At 40.2% G+C, this 20,728-nt stretch overlaps 1 protein-coding gene across 3 annotated transcripts in view; it reads left to right on the top strand.

Annotated features, from left to right (window-relative positions):
- The window catches only part of USH1C (USH1 protein network component harmonin), a 393,388-nt gene that overhangs the window by 202,230 nt on the left and 170,430 nt on the right, over positions 1-20,728 (top strand). For all 3 annotated transcript variants that reach the window (XM_053720656.1, XM_053720654.1, XM_053720653.1), the window contains exon 14: positions 20,444-20,571. In XM_053720656.1, coding sequence (XP_053576631.1) covers positions 20,444-20,571 — 128 coding nt within the window. The remainder of the gene's footprint in view (positions 1-20,443; positions 20,572-20,728) is intronic.

Genomic DNA, 20,728 nt, shown 5'->3' with positions numbered 1-20,728 from the left:
ATATCAGGCGTGCCGAATCTTAAAGAGCCGTTCGGCTAACTCCCTGAGGCCTGTACAGCTGCTCCTGGATCGTTGGAGGAGTGGTGGAAAATAAAGGTGGATATGCCGATAGAGGTTGATCCAAGCAAGGGATCAATAAGGCATATCCACCTTTATTTTCCACCACTCCTCCAACGATCCAGGAGCAGCTGTACAGGCCTCAGGGAGTCAGCCGAACGGCTCTTTAAGATTCGGCACGCCTGATATTGCACTGCTTGTGCAACTCCGTTTGTGAGTATAACTTCTCGACATCTGTTGTATGTGTATTCTGTGCCTGGGATAATCTGCACCAAGGGCGGTATCTATATTTTATGTCATAGGTATCTTTTTTCCCCACATCGTTGGTGAAGTGATTACCCAGTGAACAGCTGATTTCACCCTCTAGCGAGTCAGCCGAGCGGCTCTGAAGCTTCGGCTCACCTGTTATTGCACTGCATGTGCAAACATCTTTGTGAGTATTACTCTGAACTGTTAGTTTAGAATCATTTGTAGCCAAGGATCATCTGCACCAGAGCGCCTCTTCTTTTTTTGTTTCTATACAGAACACAGTCATCTCTTTTTCAACATCTTTGGAGAGAGCAGCTATCGTTTGGGACATCATTTCCAGATTGGACATCACTCTATATTGGGACTTTCACTTGCATCTATGGATGTATATTTCCTAACCATATGACTGTGGTGACTATTGTTATGTATTTGTATTTATAATTATACAGTTCATATTGTTTATTTTTTGTAAGATATAAAACTTAGGATCTATCCATATTATCACTTTTTTGAAATAGCATAAATTAGGCGCACCTTATTTCTGGACACACTACTTAGATATAGTAGAGCCCCATTGTTTTTGTATCCATTTATCAAAGCGTCAACTGTGCTGCATTCGCAGGCACCAATACGCTCGCCTAACATCGCGGCCGCGGACCTGAATACGCTCTCCATAGTTACCAAAAAAGCTGTCAAAAAGCTGCGCACCAAGTAAGGGGCAATGAGCAGTGGACTGTTGTTCACTAATAGTCATCGATCTCGCTGCTCTTTGGCTTTTTTCCAGCTTTAGTTGTATACTGTCACTAAACACCCACACTATACTAAACTGATTAACCCCTATACCGCTGCTCCCGGACCCCGCGGCAACTAAATAAAGTTATTAACCCCTAAACCGCCGCTCCTGGAGCCCACCGCCACCCTAATAAAGTTATTAATCCCTATTACTCCACTCCCGGAGTCCACCGCCACCTACATTATACTTATTAACCCCTAAACCGCCAGCCCCCCATATCGCCATAAACTAAATTAAACTATTAACCCCTAAACCTAACAACCCACTAACTTTATATTAAATATTAACTCATCCCTATCTTATAATAAATTTAAACTTACCTTTAGATTTAAATTAAACTATATTAAACTATTAATTAACCTACCCTAACTTTTATATTAAATTACATTAAACTATATTAAATTAATAATTAACCTATCCTAATTATTATAATAAAATTACATTAAACTATATTAAATTAATAATTAATCTAACCTAACTTTTATGCTAATATTGCATAAAACTACAAAATAAAATAACTATATTATATATTTAAACACCTAACCCTACTCAAATAATTTAAATCTACACTAAAAAATTACTAAGCTACCAAAAACTAACAACTAAGTTACAAAAAATAACAAACACTGTTACACAAAAAAATAAACACTAAGTTACAAAAAAGAAAAAATAAATTATCAAAGCTTTAAACTAATTACACGTAATCTAAGGGCCCTATGAAAATATAAAAGCCCCGGGAAAAACAGAAGGTGTGAGACTGCGGCAAAATAAAACTACTACACAAACTCCAAAAACAGATAGAAGTCTCTCAGATTCTATAGAAACTAGCAAATATTTAAAGTGTTTGATAATGGAGCGCTCGAGGAGAGCTAAAGTACAGCCGTATTGGACAGATTATAATACCAGATATGAGTAGACTATAGCAAGCGCAGAAGATTAACCACAAATGCCTAATCTATAAGTCCTATAATAAATACTGGGCAGTACTGCAAATAAATTACTACAATAAATGCAATCAATAAAATGCGGATAAAAAATGCGGATAAAAAATGGGTTAATTTATATAGAGCAATTCATATGTATGTTTATAAGAAATTTACATAGATATACTGAAATTCATAAAAATACATTTAATACAATAAGTAGAAGGTCGACCTTAATATCTCAAATAACAATGCATCAATAAATAAAATACAGAAATAAAAATATACAAAAAAACAAAGTACAAAATACAATGGTTTGATACTGTGTATCCAATCGAACAAATGTGAAATTGTCTATAAAAGAGTCTTTTAGTCCTTTGTGCTTGCAAACTTGAGTATCCGTGTAGACGACAAGCCTCAGTTAAGAAAGTCGATATCTGCAAAAGTATAATGCCCAGGTGCATATAATTGTGTGTTCAATAGTCCCAGAGGATCACCACACCATAAAATTGATAACAATTAGATGATAAAAGTATTGACAAAGATTGAAAAATTGAAACGCGTTGCTCATAATCACTCCGTTTACGGAGTTACTATCTATATTCGCATAGAGCCGGTATTCCTGTGACCAGACGGTGTATCTGAATTTTTGGCCCACGGCACCCTAGACTGTTCAGCCTGATTGCAATTCAGCCTGTCAGTTCTCAGGGGTTATTCAGTTAGCAGCCGCTTGTAGGATCGAAGGCTCCAGGATTGCGAGTAGATATTACTTGTAATTTTATATTTATATCCATATCGTATTTATACTTTTATCATCTAATTGTTATCAATTTTATGGTGTGGTGATCCTCTGGGACTATTGAACACACAATTATATGCACCTGGGCATTATACTTTTGCAGATATCGACTTTCTTAACTGAGGCTTGTCGTCTACACGGATACTCAAGTTTGCAAGCACAAAGGACTAAAAGACTCTTTTATAGACAATTTCACATTTGTTCGATTGGATACACAGTATCAAACCATTGTATTTTGTACTTTGTTTTTTGTATATTTTTATTTCTGTATTTTATTTATTGATGCATTGTTATTTGAGATATTAAGGTCGACCTTCTACTTATTGTATTAAATGTATTTTTATGAATTTCAGTATATCTATGTAAATTTCTTATAAACATACATATGAATTGCTCTATATAAATTAACCCATTTTTTATCCGCATTTTTTATCCGCATTTTTTATCCGCATTTTATTGATTGCATTTATTGTAGTAATTTATTTGCAGTACTGCCCAGTATTTATTATAGGACTTATAGATTAGGCATTTGTGGTTAATCTTCTGCGCTTGCTATAGTCTACTCATATCTGGTATTATAATCTGTCCAATACGGCTGTACTTTAGCTCTCCTCGAGCGCTCCATTATCAAACACTTTAAATATAAAAGCCCCCCCTAAATAAAAAAAACCCTAACCTACAATAAATTACAAATAGCCCTTAAAAGGGCCTTTTGCGGGGCATTGCCCCAAAGAAATCAGCTCTTTTACCTGTAAAAAAAAAATACAAATACCCCCCCAACAGTAAAACCCACCACTCACACAACCAACCCCCCAAATAAAAAGCTAACTAAAAAAACCTAAGCTCCCCATTGCCCTGAAAAGGGCATTTGGATGGGCATTGCCCTTAAAAGGGCATTTAGCTCTGTTGCAGCCCAAGTCCTAATCTAAAACTAAAACCCACCCAATAAACCCTTAAAAAATCCTAACACTAACCCCTGAAGATCCACTTACAGTTTTGAAGAGCCGACATCCATCCTCCAAGAAGCCGGGAGAAGTCCTCAACGAAGCGGCCGAAGTCTTCATCCAAGCCCGCAGAAGTCTTCATCCAGACGGCATCTTCTATCTTCATCCATCCGGCGTGGAGAGGCTCCATTTTCAAGACTTCCGACGCGGAGCATCTTCTTCTTTCCAACGACTACCGACGAATGAAGGTTCCTTTAAATTACATCATCCAAGATGGCGTCCCTTAGATTCCCTTAGATTGGCTGCAATAGAGCTAAATGCCCTTTTAAGGGCAATGCCCATCCAAATGCCCTTTTCAGGGCAATGGGGAGCTTAGGTTTTTTTAGTTAACTTTTTATTAGGGGGGGTTGGTAGTGTGTGTGGTGGGTTTTACTGTTGGGGGGGGTATTTGTATTTTTTTTTACAGGTAAAAGAGCTGATTTCTTTGGGACAATGCCTTGCAAAAGGCCTTTTTAAGGGATATTTGTAGCTTATTGTAGGTTAGAGTTTTTTTATTTTGGGGGGGCTTTTTTCTTTTCATAGGGCCCTTAGATTAGGTGTAATTAGTTTAATACTTTGATTATTTATTTTTTATTTTTTGTAACTTAGTGTAATAATATAATATTATTTTAATTTGTAGTTTTATGCAATTTTATAATAAAAGTTAGGTTAGATTAATTTTTATTTCAATATAATTTAATGTAATTTTAGTTTAAAAGTTAGGTTAGATTAATTATTAATTTAATATAGTGTAATGTAATTTTATTATAATAGTTAGGGTAGTTTAATTAGTAGTTGAATGTAGTTTAATGTAATTTTATTATAAAAGTTAGGGTAGGTTAATTATTAGTTTAATATAGTTTAATGTAATTTTAGTATAATAGTTAGGGTAGGTTAATTATTAGTTTAATATAGTTTAATGTAATTTTAGTATAATAGTTATGGTAGGTTAATTATTAGTTTAATATAGTTTAATGTAATTTTAGTATAATAGTTATGGTAGGTTAATTAGTAAATTAATATAGTTTAATTTAATTCTAAAGGTAAGTTTAAATTTATTATAAGATAGGATGAGTTAATATTTAATATAAAGTTAGCGGGTTGTTAGGTTTAGGAGTTAATAGGTTAATGTAGTTTATGGCAACTTTATTTAGTTGCGGTGGGCTCTGGGAGAGGCGGGATAGGAGTTAATAACTTTATGTAGGTGGCGGCGGTGTCGGGGCGGCAGATTAGGTTGTTAATAAATATAATGTAGGTAGCGGCGGTGTAGGGGGCAGCAGATTAGGGGTGTTTAGACTCTGGGTATATGTTAGGGTGTTAGGTGTAAACGTAACTTTATTCTCCCATAGGAATCAATGGGATATCGGGCAGCAGCAAACATAAGCTTTTGCTGCTTTCAGACTCCCATTGATTCCTATGGCATCCGCCGCCTCCAGGGCAGCGGATTGAAAACCAGGTATGCTGGGCCCGGAATAGTGGTGAGCGTACCTGGTAGATATTTGTCAACTAGCAAAAGTAGTCAGATAGTGCCGAATTTGCATTCAGAACATCTGTAGTGACGTAAGCATCAATCTGTGTCGGACTGAGACCGGCGGACCGTATGTTACGTCACAAAATTCTACTTTTGCCAGTCTGTAGGCTTTGATAACTAAGGGGAATCAAGCTCTCCACAATTACGCTGCGGAATTCCAGCGTATTTGCGGTTGACGGCTTGATAAATAGGCCCCATAGAATTGAAGGGTAGTGCAAAAAGTTTATGCCATAGGTTTGCACCCCTAAGCTAGCACAACTAAATCCAAGTACCAGTTAGTGGTGGCTGTCAGTTTGAATATTCTCATGTGGTGACTATCTGGATATGGTGGAAGCCTGAGGTGGTTATTTATCCTGCATTGGATCCAGGGGAATGTGTATAAACAAGCAGATAAAAGGGACACATTCCCACTAGGCCGAGTATATTTAGGCAATAAAAGAGCAGGTATACTGCAGTATTAATTAAGCACATATACCCACAGCTGCATTTAATACAAATGTTAACACCCTTTTTATAATTTTCTGTGTAAAATAACGTTTAAGTGCTACTCTATCATATGCAGATTAGAAACAGTCATATATATCCAGCACAGGGAATGTTTCAGGTGTGCCAGCGTCTAGGTTCCTGCCAGAACCCACAAAATGCATGGACAAAAGTGAAGCAGCACAGTGTTGTTTGATTTTGTTTGGTCTGGCTACTCCTCAAGCTGAATAAAGCATCTTGAAGAAATATGCAGATTAGAAAATAGCTATCAGAAATTATTTGTTTTTTATTGACCATTTAAAACTAAACCTATGTACTCTGAAATAATCATATAGCATGATGAGATGAATCACGCCTAAACAACATACAGTTATTGTATATATCTGCATAACAGTTTCATTGTGTTTATAACTAATTCCTGTAAATGAGGGGTGACCATAATTTTTGTATGGAGGGGGAGAGGCAGCCATTTTGGGATTAGCCGTAGGCCACATTACATTATACGCACACTAACTAGACTAATGCTAACACCTCAAAGTGCAATTAGATTATGATCACATATTTAGTTAACAAATTAATCGAAAATGTATTTTATTAGTAAATAGCTATTGTATATACTGGTCAAATTGACAATATGTGGCACAAATACTCATGTTTAAAGGGACCACTTAAATACAGTAGAACTGAATAACTGACATATGCACAGTAAAAAGACAATGCAATAGCACTTACTTTGAATTTTAAATGAGCAGTAGAATCTTTTCTGGCAAATGTCAAAGTTAATCCACCCCCCCTCCAATCATGTGACAGTCATCAGCCTATCACAAAATGCATATACGTATGTACTGCTCTTTTGCAAATGCGCAGTAGGATCTGAAACCTCTGAAAGTGTAAATATAAAATACTGTGCATGTTTTTTTTTGTTTGTTTTTTAAAGATTTTTATTGAGGATCTTCAGAAATAAAACAATAAACATTAGTTCAATTGCATACAGTATAGATAACGATTACAGTAATGATTGGTTAGCTAGAGTATTCCGGTACAGAGTATTGCTTTACAACATAAATACCGGTGTATACTCAAAAGGGAAAAACAGTATTATTGTACAAAATAACCTTAAACCTATATATTAGAACCTCATTTTTTTTTGGTTGTTAAATAATCTATATATTTGTGTTTCTCCTTAAACTGCGGGACAGCGAGAAATGAAGTATAATCCCCAAAGGATGAGCCGAGCCTCTCATGGACCCTTAATTTGATATTATGCACTAACAGGGATTTACAAGGAGAGCATGATCAGGAAAACAGGGTTTCTAGGGGATTTATTTTCCAATGCTTACCTAGTAAGCGCGATGGTGTGAGGAGGGAGCTAGTGATGACATACAGGAAGCTTTATAGAGGTGTAAGGAGCTAAATGAAGGATGCAGAAGATATTGCTAAGTAAAGCATTGGTATCAACATTCTATTTAGGGGAAATTAACTTTCATCTATCAACTATAGGGGAATTTACAAAATAGATATCCCTGGCACCAGGAGGAAGGTGGAGTATTGCGGACTAACAGGCCTGGGGAGGGCTATTCAGTATCTTCAGCAATAGGATCACTAAAGGGCTGTTGCAAATCTAGACAAATAACATATAGCCTTGTGGTATTGGAAAGTTCCTGCTAATACTGGTGACCAAGTGAGATTTGTTATATATGGAAGATCACTGATCCTTGATTCCCCTCTAGTAGTGAGAATTGATAGGAATCAAACATACACCTATAAGGGTAACAGCAATTCTTACAAAAGTATATCTGGCTAAACATTGACCCATATTATCCTAGGCCTCATTTTTATTTACCATAAGTTGGATAGCTGAAATATTAGTTACAAATTGTGGCGTAAGGGGTAAAATTATCTCTAATCTCTTGCGGTTATATATGGACATTTGCTCATACACCAGTATACCTCTGAGGTAATAATTACAATTTGGAGATATTTGAGAGTCAAAAAAGGAAAACCCAACATAAAATACACATGTGATTATATTTTAGGCGCAGAAATTGCAGTCTAATATGTAGGTGGGTACAATACTGTAACTACCTCCAAAACTAGGAGCCCAGCAGAAGTCAGGGACTCAGTTTTGTTATGCTGTAAAAAAGGCAGTCTGTTATAACATATAAGGCTCTCCCACCCTGCGGGCACGGGCCCTATGCCTCACAGTAAGGGGAACCCATGTTTAGAGATAAACAGTAGGTACCGCAGACAACAAAAATATTCACAATTTATATGAAGCAATGGTGTAGTAATATAGTAGCGTTAGAGGCAGATCACTCCATTACCATTATAACGGTAACTAATTGCATTAAAACAGAGTAAGGTGCAATGAACCACATAACATACACTGTGTGTTATTTGTAGTCAGCGTATTGTCTCAGCTGCAGATAATCTGTTGTCTGCTAGGAGGAAAACAGCGTTAACTGACATAATATTATTGGGCACAGCTTTATGGCACAGTTAGTCAAAAGTGCAGTGAAAATACCAATAAAACCCCCTATGGGAGCTAACTATATAGAATGTCCTGCTCTATGATGGTATAACATTAAAATGATTAGGTTTTACAGTGTCGCATTCATAGATTCAAGTGTAGCTATTGTGCAATACCTCTAAGCACATTACAAGTAGTACGTACACGCTTTCCTATATCAATTACAGAGCAAATAATATACCACAAAATCAGATTTTCCCCTGTCTCCTTATAACGGTATGAGGTTGTACCTCTTATCGAACCTCTAACAGAATTAACTGTGTAAAACAGAGAGGATGCGTGCATACACTACACCGTGACTTCAATAGGGGTGCTAAATATCAATAAAATAACATAGAGATAATATTAAAATAAGTCATTGCAAACATGTATTAACTAATAATCAACAGTGGGAAACTGGAACTATAGTCCTTGTGAAAAGTCAGAGATTTATGAATATAGACATATGCTTAACTGAAATATTTGGGAAACTTTATACTGTATCCGCAATTGTTCATTTCTTATCCCACACCGGCCTTGCAAAACACATCAACTCGCAGGGAGTCTTTCCACATGGCTGGCAGCATAAGAGTCCATGATGCTTGGAGGGTCAGAATAGTAAGATTGTGCGATCCACCTAGCTTTCCAATCGGGGTTTATCGCGCCATTTTCATATTCCCTCTGGTGCAGGGATAGGCAAGGTGTCCGTACACGGACACTGGTGTCCATGACTGGCCCTTGCAGTGTCCGCCACCCATTTTACGGAAGGGGAGGGAGGAGTAGGACAGATGAATTCTGGTCCTCACTCCTCCTTGACCCAAGCGGAACCACGCTTAGTAGCGGGAAAGTGAGGGAAGAAGCAAGCTGCCTGCAGTCAACTAACAGTGAGTCGTGACCTGTCCCAATTCCTTGATCAGTGTGGCAGCGTGGTGCTGGTGTCTGTGTGTAGAAGACCGCTGCCTACTCTGAAAAACCTTACGTAACTAAGTAACCAACCATGATGATCATGCAATTAACATCAATGTGGGTGGGTTTGGTCAGGAGTTGCAGACTCTCAATATAACCACAAAAAAATAAAAGGTAACACCACAAGCAGTCTTTATATAAATGTTATTTTAAACTTGTTTGATTAGATGACTAATTTGTACTTGTGGAACTAGACCAGGGGGCGTCCAACGTGCAGCCCATTTGACAGCAAAGTGTCGCTCTCCTGACTTGTAGAAACATAGAATATTTTTCTGCAGATAGGAACCATTCAGCCCATCTAGTCTGCCCAATTTTCTGAATACTTTCATTAGTTCCTGGCCTTATCTTATATCTAGCATAGCCTTATGCCTATCCCATGCATGTTTAAACTACTTCACTGTCTCTAGCACTTCTGATGGATGGTTATTCCACAATGTATGTATGTTTTTTGATGTTTTTAATTTGAAATGTACCTTGGTGTCCTTCACTAACGTCTGTACTTTGGAAAATGTCCGAAACAGACTTGGTCCGTGCCTATCCCTGCTCTGGTGTCCATCTGCATGTAGATGAGTCGTGAGGGAAACCTGGAGTATAGTTCCGCAGAGAAGAATCGTTGCTTTTCAGGCACTGTAGCGGAATCGCCCAGCAGCCACTTGTGGCGTCTCACGGCCGGAGCCCCTGTTTCAAGATCGTCTCTGCTGGGGGAGTATGAAGAAGCAGGTATCTGGTGGGGCGGGAACAGACTCCGCTCTTGCAAACCCTCCACCGTCTCTAACCCCCTGGGCCCGCCAATAGCACGCTTGTCTGCCGCCTCATCTAAGATCGATGGCTCTCCTGTTAATGGATACTCCGGTCTGGCTGTTGGATCTATCCTCCTGCTGCCAGCGCTCTGCGCTTCACGAAAGAGGTCCTGTAGAGTGCTTTGCTGCTGTAGACATTGTTGAGAGAAATTACAAGATTCACTGTGGTGTATAGCTGACACTGTTAAGATTATTATTCTCTCAAACTCATTGAAGTGATGGCTTATTAGCTGTTGCATAGTATCTTCCCATCTAAGTAGCACCTCCAATATGCCTTTAATAGCTATTTCCAGTATGTCTGTACTACAATAGTGTTCACTGCTGCCTTGTGGTCGTTTTGAGCCTACTCCCTTAACAAATATTCCCATAGAGTCAGGCTACTTTGCAGGGTTTTAGATATAGTCCACAGATATGATGAATATCTATGAAAAAATCCCCAAAATCAGTTTGGTTAGTAGGAGCTCATGAGATGCACATCTTGCTGCTCTTTCTGAAGCATGAAACTTTAATTTTGACTCTACTGTCCCTTTAACCACTTCTGCCTATTGGATGTAGCTACTACGCCACAGGGCACTTTGCTCAATGTACCCTGTTGATGTTGTAGCTACATTGATAACTCTGCCTCATGCTACGGTTTGACAGCTAAGACTGCAGTGAGAGTCAAAAGGCATCTGCCTTCATATGGTAAGGTAGCGCTGATCGTGTCACTGTTTTGCACTGTTTTGCATCGGCTTGCGTTGCTACCTTGAGTGGTGTGGGAAGGATGGAGTGGGGCAGGTAGCTCATCTCAGGAGGGGATTACCTACCTACGGTAAAATAAATGTTTAGTGAGGGAGGAGAAGGGATGGGTTCCCTACACTATAGAAAGGGGTGGGGGAGGGGGGTCCTCCATACAATCGGTTGTGGGGAGGGGGGATTACTAAACTACAGAAATGTATTTGTATAATAAATAAAAATATAAAAAAAACTACAAACTGGATACTAGCAGACTGTTACCAGTAACTAAGACTGCGGCACCTAGTAAGAGGGGGAGGCTTAGAGAGGTGTTGGGGGGATCATGGAAATAATATATATATATATATATATATATATATATATATATATATATATCTATATTAAAAAAAATACTCTCCCTAAACTGCATATTGTCAGACTGTCTGCCAGTACCTAAGATGGTGGTGACCAGAAGGGATAAGGGAGGGAAGAGAGCTGTTTTTGGAGGGCTCAAGTAGGGATTAGGGAGTTGGAAGTGTCAAGTGGGAGGGTAATCGCTACACTAAAGCTAAAATTAACCTTACAAGCTACCTGATTAACCCCTTCACTACCAGGAATTTCAGAAGTGTGGTGCACAGCTGCAATTAGCGGCCTTCCAATTACCAAAAACAATGGCAAAGCCATATATGTCTGCTATTTCCGAATAAAAGGGGATCACAGAGAAATTTTTACAACTGTTTGTCTTATGACTGCAGTAGTTGTGTGTAATTAATTTTATTGAGAAACCCAAAAGTTGTGAACATTTTTACTTTGTTCTTCTTAATATGATCGTATTTGCCGACAATACGGTGGCATGAAACAAACCAAAATGGGCCTAGATCAATACATTGGGTTGTCTACTAAAAATAATAGGCATAGGGCTAGAATGTAAGTGGCATGCTAACGTTAGCGAGCGTGATATAGAAATATAGTGCCCGCACTAACACGTTCATAGTTCAAGTTATATATATGTGTGTGTATAGATCTAATTTTTACAAAATAATAATTAGATGTATAAATATATATTTAAAAATAAATAGAATGTTTTCTTCTATGTGAAGAACATTGGAATGTAAAATATTCATGTGGGGTATAGGGCACTTGGTTAAACACGGTTGGGTTAGCACGTAAGTGATAGTTTTTTTTTTTCTATTTGCATGTTCCATTGAAGTCTATGGGGAGAATAAATTAGCGCTGTTGCAATATCCAAAGTCCAACATTTAGTGCATGTCAGCTTTCATTCGCGCGCAAACATATTTTTCTTCTTAAACGGGAAGAGTCCACAGCTACATTTATTAGTTTTAGGAATTCAGAACCTGGCCACAGGGGAAGGAGGCAAAGACACCCCAGGCAAAGGCTTAAATACCTCCCCCACTTCCCTCATGCCCCAGTTATTCTTTGCCTATCGTCACAGGAGGTTGGCAGAGAAGTGTCAGAAGATTCTGAGTAGTCTCTTATGGGGGGTAGTACTCTTCAAAATGGGACTGGCGTTTTAAGTAATCCTGTCAGCCTTTCAGAGAGAGCGTGGATGAAAGTTAGAGTCCGGAGATGCAGGGATAGTCTTTCTGCGAAACCATCCCGACTCATGTTAACAGCGCTGCCTGCTTTCTTTTCTTAAGTCCATGTCCTTAAGTCCATGTTCTTAAGTCCAGAAGCGACGCTACTATCTGTCACACTTGAAGGGCCGTGTTTCTGTTCCATGGCCCTTCAAGATTCCGGTAAGATTCTATCATTTTACTTTGATGATGTGAAACAGTAATGTAAACAAAGAAGTCAGGGTCTCAGTGGGACTCCTTTATCTTTATAAGGAATCAAGGGTTAATATCTGAGGGGGGTTATTGAACAGGGGGACTTTAATCATGTTTGTTATGTGATTCTGTCTGCTAATGTGTAGTGTTACTTGGGCTTGTGGCTAGATCGGAACATAACAGCCTTTTCTTGTCAGGCTGCGCAGCCCTGCTAGGCCTTGGTGTGATTTTCTATGGCCTGCACAGTACACCTGGTCACGCTTCAGTGCCCCATTTCAGTATTCCTGATCGCATGGCGATGGAGAGAGTCTGTTTTGCTAGCTGTCTGGGTCTCAGGAGGTGGTGAGTGCCCCAGCCATTGGGGGTGTAAAGTGCTATTTTTTATTTTTCTGTCCATAATTTCAATATACCAAGTTATGGAGGATTCTGACTTTTTGGAGACGGATGTCTCTGATTCAGATTCTACTTCTTGTGAAGTATGAAATGACCCGGGTAATCCATGCCCATCAGTTATGTTTCGAATGCCGCTCTAGAGTGCTCTCTTCTCCCGTTACAGGGAACTTAGAGTCCGCTGAGCCATCCGCCCCTGGGGATCCCATATCCCATGAGGCGCGTCCCCTAGAACCTTCTTTGGCTACGCAAGCAGGTGTCCCTAATGCCGTTACCCCTTCTCTGGAAGGCGGCTTGTTTCCTCCAGAGGTTACTACACAGTTCCGCATGGCCATATCTATGGCCCTGGTGCATTTACATCTTTCAGAAGAGGTGTTGCTGAGATACTGTCCATGTTATGCTGAACGGGGCTTGTCAGGCGTGGGATCGCCTGGGTCAGATTAGCCATCTGGGGAAGCGGTCTCCTCTGAAGCTTCAGGGGTCCAACCTTCGGGTTGGGGTCATCAGTTGCCTGGCAGAGGTAAGTCTTGCTTTTCATTATAGACTGGCGCACCTTCGTAACCCGCTACAGCATGTTTTGGCGTTGCTGGAGGATCCCAGTACTAATAGGTTAAGGGATCCTCGGTCTTCTCTTCCAGACGGCATGCTGAGTTAGGCATGTGGGGATGAGGTTAATCTCCTGGTCGTCTTCGGTTTACTTTCTTTTTTGGGTATCTTATTCCAGTTCTGAGCTGTGGAAGAATGTGGTCTCTGATTGGCTGGTCCCGTTGATGTACCCATTCTTCTTGGGCGTTCACCTGCGGGTGCTGCTATTCTTTTATTTGATCCATTTAGGATGTATTTATTTATTTTTTAAGAAGCTCATGTCTGTAATGATTTCTCCGTTGGGAAATATTTCTTCTCTGGAATTTGGTACTAGCGATTTTGTTGGGCACATCCACGGAAGTCACATGTTAAGGTGTTAGTATGTCTTTAAATCCTTTTATCGAGTCCCCATGAGGGTCTCAAATTTTCTGTGGCCTGGTTCAGTTTGGAGTTCCCTATGTAGCAGGCTGGTCCTGATAGGGCGCTATTTCTGTTCTTTGCTGTCTATTTCATCCACGTGGTGCCAGTGTATCTGGATGACATGGCTGGTTGGTGAGTTGCTCTCTCGGATGAGGAGTTTATTTTCTTCGTGTGTCTTCAGTTCGAATAATCTTTGCTTTTTGCTAAGAGTTTTGTGAAGTTAACCTTCCATGTTAAGTTAAACTTCCATGAGCTCAATTCATTTTTTGAGGCTCAGTCCTTGCAGAGGAATCCTTCATTCCTAAATATCAGGCTGGTTCTCGTTCTGCATTTGGGTGGGGCATCAGGGGATTGTGCTCAGTCCTCATTGTCCTGTTCCTCGTGGGCGGGGGTCCAGAGCAGATCCTTCTAGGGATCAATCTGGGCAATTTCCCTCGTCTTCTGTTTTGAGGTTTTCCTCTTAGAATCTGTTTTCCTTGATGACGGTCTCTCTTCCTTCGGGTTGAGGTTGATGGGCCTTTTTGTCCCCTCCCTTGGGGTTGGCTTCAGGTCATCTGTTTCTGGAAGTTAAAGCCTTTTGGTTATTCTACTTCTGGGGTCCTAGTCTGCTCCCATATTTTTGGGAGTTGTACAGATTAGATTGTCTCCCCTCTTTCCTGGGTCGCCCCTGCTTAGGCGTTTGTGGGTTTTTCTCTCGCCATGGGCTAGAATACATGCTCCTTCGTCAATCCTCGAGCTGTAGGGGTGTCAGGGATGTGGATCCTGAGGATCTTGGAGACTTCTGTTAGCTTCTCTACCCAGTTTCTAAGGGAGATGTGGCATAGTGGTTAGTTCCACCGCACCTGTAGCAGGAGGTTGTGGGCTTGATCCCAGGTAAAGCTCCTGTTTCTCCTCCATCTCGTGATTCTGGTGACAGCTAGCATTCCTAATCAGAGTTTTCTGTTTTCTCATACGTTACTTAATCTTTGGATTTAGTGAAAATTGTCCCTAGAGCCTTAAGGTCTTCCAGAGTGGCTGCGTGACTTCACCATTGCCTATCACACTTTATGTTGGGAGTTATATCCTGTTGTGGGTGTCCTAAGCTCTCTGTGTATAGGACATTTAGTGAAAGTTCAGTGTCCAAGGTGTCTTGCATATGTCTGTGATTGCATCGCCTCTGGTGCAAAGTCTACTCCGGATGGGGTAACCTAGTGGTTCTTCAGGGGTTATTAAATATTAAGCCAGCTCCGAGTTTTCGGTTGCCCGGGTTTGTTTGTCTTGTCTTTGACTGGAATTCTTGGGGGTCTGTATCCAGATCCCTTAGGAATGTGTCAGGATGGCCCAGTTTCCCGGTTCCCGGACGTCTTCTGGTCCTACGGGCGTATTTCTCTCTTTTGCAGGGAGATTTAGACTTCTTACTGGGCCGGCCTTAGCGTCCGGATGATTTTCTTTCAGTAATGTCCTTTAGAGCTTGTCTACAGCTTAGACTTCAGCCCCGCTGTGGTGAGCCTGATGGTTAGCTTAGCTGTCTAATGAGCGGATGGTTTGTAGTTTGAGATCAACTGCAGCCATTTGCACCTTGATTATGTGCTAGCAAGCTGTTAAGTTCTGGGTTCGCTTTCCCTCTATTTGGGGGTGAATTTGATATCCCATAGTATCCACCTGGTGCTTGGAGGTATTCTTTATTCCTCTGTTTAGTGGGGTTGTTCCCCCTGCCTTGCATGTGGGATGTCAGTGTGTAGGGACGGACTTCTGGTGCCATGCCTTTAATGTAGTACATTGGAGGGTCTCTTTTAAGAGTGCCCTTCATCTTCAGAAAGTGGGATGTGTCTGTCTGGGTTCTGGAACCCGAGCTCTTTGGGGGGGCTGAATCCCTCAATCCAGCTGTAGTAGCCTGATGGTTAGCTTAGCTGCCTAGCAAGCGGAAGGTTTGCAGTTTGAAACAAGCTGCAACTACTTGCACCTTGAATGTGTGCTCGTAAGCTGTTTATGATTCAGGGTACTTTTAATTCCTAACCCTTTGGACATTATCAGTCACTTTGGTGCTGGGTCCATTGCTGGAGCGAGAGTCAGGGTTCTGTCTGATCTGTGGACCTTAGCCGCGTATTACAGTTATTGTGAACCTTCTTTAGGGTGAGGCTTTGTGGTGGATCCCTCCTCGGCAGGTAGTTTTTTCTACCAGGTTCTGGGTTCAGGTCCTTCCTTTCCTCTGTTTGGGAAGGTCCTGTCCTGCACTTTTATGAGTTCTTCTGAAGAAGAAGGTCCTGTGCGGCTGCATAGCTAGGGTGGCGACCTGTGGTCACTAAGTCCTTATTTGTAGCAGGACGCCTATGGCTTGGAGGAGCATATTCAGATATCTGATGCTTTTTTTCAGCGGCTCCCAGGGATGTTTTGTCTTTCAGTTGCTTTATTGTGGGTGCGAGTAAGCGCTCTGTGTAGGGGAGGGATTTTTCTTTCCTCCTTTTCAGTTCTCAGGACATTTCTTGGACCTTAGTTTGAGGTGGAGGGGGCTCTACAAGTCCTCTCTTTGCTTTGCTGGGTCGGCAGGATATTTTCATAGGTGCCCTTTTCCTCCTGGTTCACTCTCTTGGAGTTCCTTTTCTTTTTCCTATTCCCTTTGGGTTCTGAGGGTCCTTTCGGACTCATTTAGCTGAGTCTCTTTTCTTCCCCGCTGGGGGAATGTGGAAATTTCCCCTTTCTTTTGATCGGGGTGAGTTTATTTTGTGGCTGCGTGCCTGCAGGACTTTGTCTCCTCAGAGGATTTTTTTTCGGTCGAGTCTACTAGCCTGAGCAGTCTCTAGGAAGGGCATTGCTGGCTTTAACTGTTGGGCAGTTATCTCAGCTATTTTCCTTTTTGTCCTTTGGCTTCTCGTGAAGCAGTCTTTTTTCTGTCGGGAGTTTTGGGTTTTAGGCTGTGGTGCCCTCAGAAGGGGCTGCCTTTTGTACCCGCCCGTTTTGATTCAGTTTCCTCTATAGCTTGGGTATTGTTTTCCCAAAAGTAATGAATGCAGCTGTGGACTTTTCCCATTTAAGAAGAAAAACTTAAATTATGCTTACCTGATAATTTTCTTTTCTTCTGACGGGAAGAGTTCACAGCTCCCTGCCCGCGTTGTATCATAAGGGGCGGCCATATTTTTTGTTTCTTCTGGCATCTTTTTCACCCTGATAATTCTCCTACTGTTCCTTGATCCCTCGGCAGAATGATTGGGGGATGAGGGAAGTGGGAGAGGTATTTAAGCCTTTGGCTGGGGTGTCTTTGCCTCCTCCTGGTGGCCAGGTTCTGAATTCCCAAAAGTAATTAATGCAGCTGTGGACTCTTCCCATCAGAAGAAAAGAAAATTATCAGGTAAGTATAATTTGTTTCTTTTAACTTGTAATATGCACAGTAAGCCGTGCATGTTAAAAGTTTACTTCCAGCGGTATTTGCGCATGAGTGAAAGCGCTCAATAGTGCACCACTTGTAATCTGGCCCATAGTGCTGATAGTTAAATAAAAAAAAAACAAGATTTAGCCTGTTTCTCCTGTAATTTAACCCTTAGGGGCCTATTTATTATGATGCAAGCGGACATGATCCGATATAGCGGATCATGTCCGATGCACATCGATAAATGCCGACAGCATACACTCTCAGCATTTATCTTTGCACCAGCAGTTCTTGTGAATTGCTGGTGCAATACTGCCCCCTGCAGATTTGCGGCCAATTTGATTGGGTTGATTTCTGTCGATTGTTATGGAGCAGCGGTCTTTAGACTGCTGCTTCATAACTTCTGTTTCCGGCGAGCCTGAAGGGGCATCAACACGGGGCATCAAGCTCCATACGGAGCTTGATAAATATGCCCCGTAAAATTGTAGTGTTTACCCTCCTTGCAGAAAGACTGGAGTGCATTGCGCGGAATGCAGAAACTTGACACCTATACATACTGCACAGTTATTGTTTGATATGTGCAGGACAACAGAGAACAGTTAAAATCTAAAGCGCCAGTACAGGCAAAATATACCCAAGAAAAAGAGAGCATGCAATTTAGTGTTTAAATAAAAAAATAATTTATTCTTCAACAAATGTCACAAAAAGAACCTAAAAAAAAATAAAATAAAATATGTATAACATGAGATGAAAATCTCCTAGGTATAAATTAAACCTTATACAAGAATTCAGACAATAAAATATGTGATTGGCCAATCTCTATTAAAATGTGAGTAATCTATAAAAGCATTTACACAAGGAAAATTACACATATATTGTAGGTTACTAATGTAAGCAACTAGAACTGTATGTATCAGAATATCAAGCAATTTATAACACAATATCTATCATCAAATTATCTACTGATAATCTAAGAGTATGTGCGCTAAGTGCATAAACCAAATAGCTTCCGTTAAATATGGCTAAGTCAGCATATCAGTAAAATGTCCACAAAGGTGCAGATGAATATGAGTGATTTACTGGTATCCGTGATTCCTTTAGTGTAGCACAGTGTTTTTTAGTGCTCAAATGGATCCACTAGAAACTACAGGTACCTGTTTAAGTGATCCTTTTAAGTTCAGCTCTTAGAATGGAATGAGCTGTCTTCTTTGTCCGATGTCACCTTTTAGAAGAAAATGCCTCCAAAATAAGACAAGCAGTATAACTGCCTGTTTGTATCTATCTCTTAGTTGCCAGGGTAAAGGAAGCAAGATAAATTACATTCAAGTGACTTAATACAAATTCTATAAAACATGTATTTTGTGTGCAAATCTGTTGCATAAATAATAACACTTTAATATCACTTTAATTACCTACTGAGACTGCCTTTTCTATAACAAGTTACTTATGTCTATTGTCTGCTCACTGGTGCTGAAGTGGCACAGAATCCCTTGGTGGGCCAGATGTGATCCCTGGACCATAGTTGAAAATAGTTTAATATGTTCCAGTAGAGAATCATATTCTAGATGTATGTGCATACAACTTTTGAAATAAAAAACAATTGAGACTTAGTGCTATAAAACATATTTAAAAGATAAAAAAAACTTTAAAGGTTCTTCTGCTGAGCAATGTTACTTGTGTAATAAATCTCTGTAATAAATCGCTGCGGAATCTGTTGGCGCTCTACAAATAACCGATAATAATAATAATAATAATAATAAGACAGCAGCAGCACATTGCCAGGTCAATATAGTACAGCTGGATCTAGGGTGTTTTTTCTAGCTAACTGGAAACCATTAAAAATAGTTTGTACAAATGTTTTTGTTATATTTTTGTATTTTTTTTTTTTAATCAAACCATTGTTACAATAGAGCTGGCTTCTCCACCTATAGCCCAGGGGCCACAACTTGTCCATCCAGTGCATTTTATCATCAACTTCTCCAAAGTGAATACTTTACTTAAGACCGATACTCCTTAACTCGTACGCCAGGTGGACATCAATCCGCCTGATCGCATACAATCAGGTTGATTGACACCCACTGCTAGTGGCCGATTGGCCACAAATCTGCAGGGGACGGCATTACACAAGCAGTTCACTAGAACTGCTTGTGCAATGTTAAATTCCGACAGCGTATGCTGTCGGCATTCAGCGATGTTGGGCGGACAGGATCCGCTACAGTGGATCATGTCCGTCCGACAGATAATAAATCGGCCTCATGGTCTAAAATACAAAATGTACAAAGAAAGACTCTATGACCTAAATTTGAATAGTTTAGAAAAGAGAAGGGAAAGAGGTGAGGTGATAGAAACCTTTAAATACAGAAAGGGTGGTGGATTCATGAGGGGCCGATTTATGATGGCCCTAATGGGGCCATATAGCCCTGATTCCGCGTGAGCCTTCAGGCTCACCGGAAACCGCAGTTAAGAAGCAGCGGTCTTAAGACTGCTGCTACTTAACTGTATCCGCCGCCTCTCAGCGGCATACAGCAATCAGGAGACGGCATTACACAAGCAGTTCACTAAAACTGCTTGTGCAATGCTGAATGTGGACAGCGTATGCTGTCCGCATTCAGCGATTTCGGTCAGACCTGATACGCTGCATGAAATAAACTTTTAATAGAGGTGGTAAACACAGGGACTGTAAAGAAATTCAAGACACCTGGGACATATCCCTAACATGATGGTCTGTAGAAAGTTTTCCAGAAATCTGCAAAACAAAATCATGCCTCTAAATAAACATAACTAAGGATGTAAATCTGAAACGTTGTCACACTTTATGCTGGCTCACATACAATTTAATATTTTGAATTGGTGGTGCTGCTATCCTCTACTTGAGACTAATGTGCTGGTAGCTTGCACACCTGCAATCCTTGGTTAAAGAGTTACCTTGGTTCTGGAATACTTTAGACTTTTCTATGCCTCTAAATGTTAGTATCTACAAATTATGTTTATAATGAAATATAAAGATGTCAGTGGTGGACATGAACAACCATGTCCCTTGTAATAAAAAGACTTTGTGCACGTTGTCATGATCACCTGACATTCATTGTCATCACTTCTTGTTTTATGCAGAATTTCTGCTGAAGAAGAAAAGGCAAAAAAAGAGTGGGAGGAAGATTGGGGCCATAAGGAACAATCTCAAAAAAGTCCTAAGCAAGTTTCCCAACATGCACCTCGCAGCTCCCCAACAAAACATAAAAGTAAGTCATTTGTGTGCACATTGCACGGAGTACTCTGTAGTTTCCTATAAACATATTTTATTACAGTAAATTGCACAGATGGGAAAAAAAGTTTTCTAGTTTTGTTCTCTTGGTGTCCTTTTTTGAAGAGTAAACCCAGGTTAGCGTGCACATGTGT

The sequence above is a fragment of the Bombina bombina genome, chromosome 7 (genome assembly GCF_027579735.1).
Source record: "Bombina bombina isolate aBomBom1 chromosome 7, aBomBom1.pri, whole genome shotgun sequence".
NCBI classification, from domain to species: domain Eukaryota; kingdom Metazoa; phylum Chordata; class Amphibia; order Anura; family Bombinatoridae; genus Bombina; species Bombina bombina.
This window is presented reverse-complemented; position numbering and strand designations above follow the sequence as displayed.